The 4,265-nt window shown below is 47.2% G+C and overlaps 1 protein-coding gene across 1 annotated transcript in view; it reads left to right on the top strand.

The window, feature by feature from the left end:
* The window catches only part of LOC104123868 (interleukin-12 receptor subunit beta-2), a 25,832-nt gene that overhangs the window by 8,446 nt on the left and 13,121 nt on the right, over positions 1-4,265 (top strand). Inside the window, 2 exon segments of the mRNA XM_035891827.1 lie at positions 2,449-2,665; positions 3,926-4,126. Coding sequence (XP_035747720.1) covers positions 2,449-2,665; positions 3,926-4,126 — 418 coding nt within the window.

Genomic DNA, 4,265 nt, shown 5'->3' with positions numbered 1-4,265 from the left:
TGGGCTTTCTCCAGAGCTGTGAAGCAGCAATGGGCACGCCACATGCAAAAGGGTTTCCTAGTAATAAAGCTACGGATCTGAAATGAGACAAACTCACAGTCAAAAGAAGTGGGTTGTTTGGGTCTGCTGAGCAATGCCGCCTGTGAGCTGGGGACTGAGACCCCACCAGGGAAATTTCAGAGAGAATTCAGGTTAAAACCCAGCTGTTAGGTAAAAATTCCACATTACTCTATGCTACCACCCAGCCCACAGGAAAAGGCTCACGCCAGGTCTGCTATACCACCATTCCCAGTGCAACCAAACCCTGTTACCAGTGCCAGCTGCTGAGTTTCTCCAGTATTACCTGCCCAATACTTAAAGCCAGGTCCAAGAGGAATTTTTAGGTTGTGGAGCATTTTGCTGTGGTGGTTTTATTTTCAAAGCCAGTAAGATTATTAATTTTTAAAGCATAAATTATCTTTGACTTCCAGTTTGCAACCTCTAGATAGCCTGCCAATTACTGCCACATCTTCTCCCCACACCAACAAGCACTATGCTGTACGTGGAAGCAGAAATCCTCATGTGATTATGTGAGTCCAGACGTCATGGCTTTAAGACCTTTAACTTTCAGACTTCTATCTCGCAATAGCGAGCTGGCGACACTTTCTGTATCGAAGCAGACTTCCTGCCGCACCATTCATAAAACGGGTGCAGCACATGGCTTCTATAGGTCTCATGACAGCTACAAAGCAAAAGACTGGTGCTCAGTACAACGTACTACCATTATATGTTTTCATATTTCCACACTAATACCAAAGAAAGGATCACCAATTTAATTGCATCAGGCTTTCGGATGGTTTCAAGCACTGCATTTGTTGCGAGCCACTGCCAAAGAGACTGTAAAACTGCAAACTTTTTCCTATTTTTAAAAGCATTTTTTCCCCTCTCCCTTTTTATGTTGTGTTATGACAAAAAGAAAAAAAAAAAAAGAAAAAAAGCAGCCAAACAAAATGAACTCACTGTAAAGGAACTGCAGGAAACGGTGAAACCGATAGTACAACTGCAGACACCCGGGGTGGAAAAACCAGCAAGAGGTGTTACACGGGACAGCGCGGGCTGACTTTTCAGAGATGTGTATTCTAGGTGGTTGAATTTAAATATTCTTTATCATGGCTTTAAGTAAAAATCTCCATTTTCCCAAAATCAAAAATTGCTGATTTTTACAAATCCAGCTGTGCAGTTAACTCTTCTTTTTTTTCCCCCCCTTATGAAAAGCATGGCTTGCGTTCAGCCTCAAGGAAGGAGGAGGCTGCATCTTTCACTGCCCCCAGCTACGCTGCTGCTTGGCAAATTGGCAGCTGACAGCAAAAAAGCTTCACTAAATTGGAATTGAACAGGAAAAATAAATAAGAAATAAAGATAAGCAACCTTACCTTACTCTCAGGTAAATGCATGCCCTTGGCCCTGCCATTAGGGAATTAACTCATTGCGTGTGGCTAGATGCCATGGATTCCCAAGAGCAGAGCAGTGATGGAGCTGGGATAAGGCTTGGGAATGGAGAGCATGGGCCTTAGGGCTGGGCAGCAGCAAAATCAAAGGGAAAAATCAGAATAGGCTGTTAAATGGTACAGGTTTTACAGTAATGTGCAAAGTCACGGTGGAAAAGGGAAATTCTGCAGCAAGGACACTAGCTTGCTTTGGAAAAAAATATTATCTTTTTAGCAATAAAAGTGCCTGTTCTCTCATGAACATTTCTTCTTAGGTTGGTACTGATGGGGAAACTACGCTACCTTTAAAAAGCTCTAGCTGTGCTTCAGGCCAACAAATCTTAATTTAAAAAAAAAAAAAATATATTACAGAAGAAAGCAGTCCCGATAAGTGAGCAAGCAATCTCTGTAGCACCGCTTGCTTCCTCCAGCTTCTAGAGGAGGAGAAAGTAAAACCTGATAATCAGTTACCAAAGAACATTAGCTGGTGTGTGCTGTCCCCCGGCAAGTAACGCTGTCGCTGTAAATAACCTCTTTACTACTGGAACAGAAAAGGAAGGGGAAAAATGATCTTTGAGTGAAAGTTCCTCACTTAAATGGGGCAGCTTGAGCCCCGGGCTTAGGGAGATGCTCTGAAGCCACCCCCTGCTGCCAGGCAGTGGGCTCGGCGTGGGGCAGTGCCATCACTGCTGCACCGGGCATCCCAGCGTGGGTGGACAAACTGCAGCCCTGCCTCAGCGTGCAGGCTTGCTAAAGCCTCGTTCGGGAGGGCTTGTGGCTGTGACACACAGAACCCTTTCGTGGTCGTAGGTTCGTTTATAGGCAAGTAAAATGCTTGCTTCACAAATGGCCAACCACACCTCCCTCCACAAGCAGGTCTGAAACCTCCCTGGGCAGCCTGCCGGGGCACCCCACTTTGGTCAACTTTCACATCCTTTGCTCATCAGAAGCTAAGAGAGTAACAAATGCACTTTCCTCACAGGCTTTGAGCAGGTCGGAGGCAGGAGGAACAATCCTGCGGTACACAGTGACCTTCGAAGCCCTGCACCAGCAGAGACCCCTGGCAGAAGTGCACCTTACCAACCAAACCAGCTACGCCAGAGTCACGCCAAGGGTGGGCTACAAGATAACTGTCACCGCTGAGAACTCAAAGGGCAGGTCTCCCCCTGCATCCATCGTGACCAACCTGGGCATCCAGGGTAAGGGCTTCTGCTGGCTCTGGACCACTGGGAATAATGCCAGTGCTCTGCTTTGTGCTACACACTGCGGAAGCGTTCAGGTCCCACCACCTTGCGCTCATCAAGACCCATCTCCGTGAGTCTTCAGAGATCTGCAGGTCCAGTTCTCAGTGTGGTCAGGGGTGCACTTTCATGACAGGTTAAGTTGCTCCGCATTAGTACTGCTGTAATTTCATCTCAAACCCTTGTGCCGACACAGGCACAAACCATGCCATCAGCCATCCAAGGACCTGACACAGCAGAAAATTAACCATGCCAAAAAAAAAAAAAAAAAAAAAAAAAAGGTTGGTTTTGGTTTTTTCTTTCATGAGAGGCAGCAGGACTGAAGGGAAATCACACAAGCTTTATCTCCTGTGAAATTGCACTCTGCTGTACCCGCACAGCAAAATTAACGAGCGTTCCCTGAACTCACCCAGCCCTGAATTTCCTGTGCCAGTACCAAGCACGACGGAGCCTTGCGGTCTCAGGCAGTTTGTTCGAAGAAGCAGTTCTCTATTTGCTCCTGTCCCATTGTAACGTTGGTAAAACAGTGACAGAGCCACTGCCACCTATTTCACCTTTTCCCAGTGCTGCATCCAAAGTCAGTGGGATGCTCTCCTCCCTCGGAGGTAGATGCACAGCTCCTCAGCTTGCAGGCTGCACTGGTTACATGAGCCCCTGCATGAGGCAGAGATAGGATAGGTGCAAAAATGTCACCGGTCATCCGATTATTTGCAGGCAGTCAGACAAGAACTGTTTTGTGGGCTCGGTTCACTTGCATGTGTTAGCAAAACTGTTCAGAAAAGATACTGACGAAATTGGTGACTTTCCCAACATTTTCTCCTGCCAGAAAAAGTAACCTGGCCCTAATTGTGACAGCAAGAGCTTGTCCTGTGGAGATGATGGGTGTTTGTAGCTCAGTCACGGGAGCGGGGTGTCGGTACGTGCCGTGACAGCGTCCCCTCAGGGCTCGGGGGTGGTACAAACAGGCAAAGCTCTGGATGTTCAAACCGCTGCACCATGAGACAGGACAAGGACGCGGCTCTGTTCCTATCGGCGTAGGGATCGCTCTCGTGTAAATACCTTTTCTTTCAATGGCAGTTTATTTTTATATGTTGCACAGTGCCAAACTGGATGAGGCACAGTAAAACCCATATAGCAACCTTACTGAGTCCACCTGAGGTTAAGGCAAGTTTGTGCTGACAGTGTCTTTTCTTTTTGTTGTTCTTTCTCCCCTGCAAGACCTACCTCCTCCTCAGGAAGTCTCTGCCGTAGCCATGGGAAATAGCAGCATCCTCATCAGCTGGAAACCGCCCATCAGATCGACTGCGTCCATCAGCGGATACGTGGTGGAGTGGGCAGAAGCAGAGAGGAACACGCGCCCGGAGCCCCATCCAGCCTGGGTAAAGCTTCCAGCCTCCAACCTGTCCACAGTGATAGCAGGTAACTACCAGCTCGAGGCGGGACGGTACTGAGGTACCGTTCTATTTTGAAAGCTTTTTAAGGAACAAGTCAGATTCTAATCTTACTAATTCAGCATAAGAAATGATACCATTTAAAGCTTTTTGTATGGGATTAAAAA

The sequence above is a fragment of the Egretta garzetta genome, unplaced genomic scaffold, assembly GCF_000687185.1.
Source record: "Egretta garzetta isolate BGI_Z169 unplaced genomic scaffold, ASM68718v1 scaffold163, whole genome shotgun sequence".
In the NCBI taxonomy this organism is placed as follows: Eukaryota; Metazoa; Chordata; class Aves; order Pelecaniformes; family Ardeidae; genus Egretta; species Egretta garzetta.
This window is presented reverse-complemented; position numbering and strand designations above follow the sequence as displayed.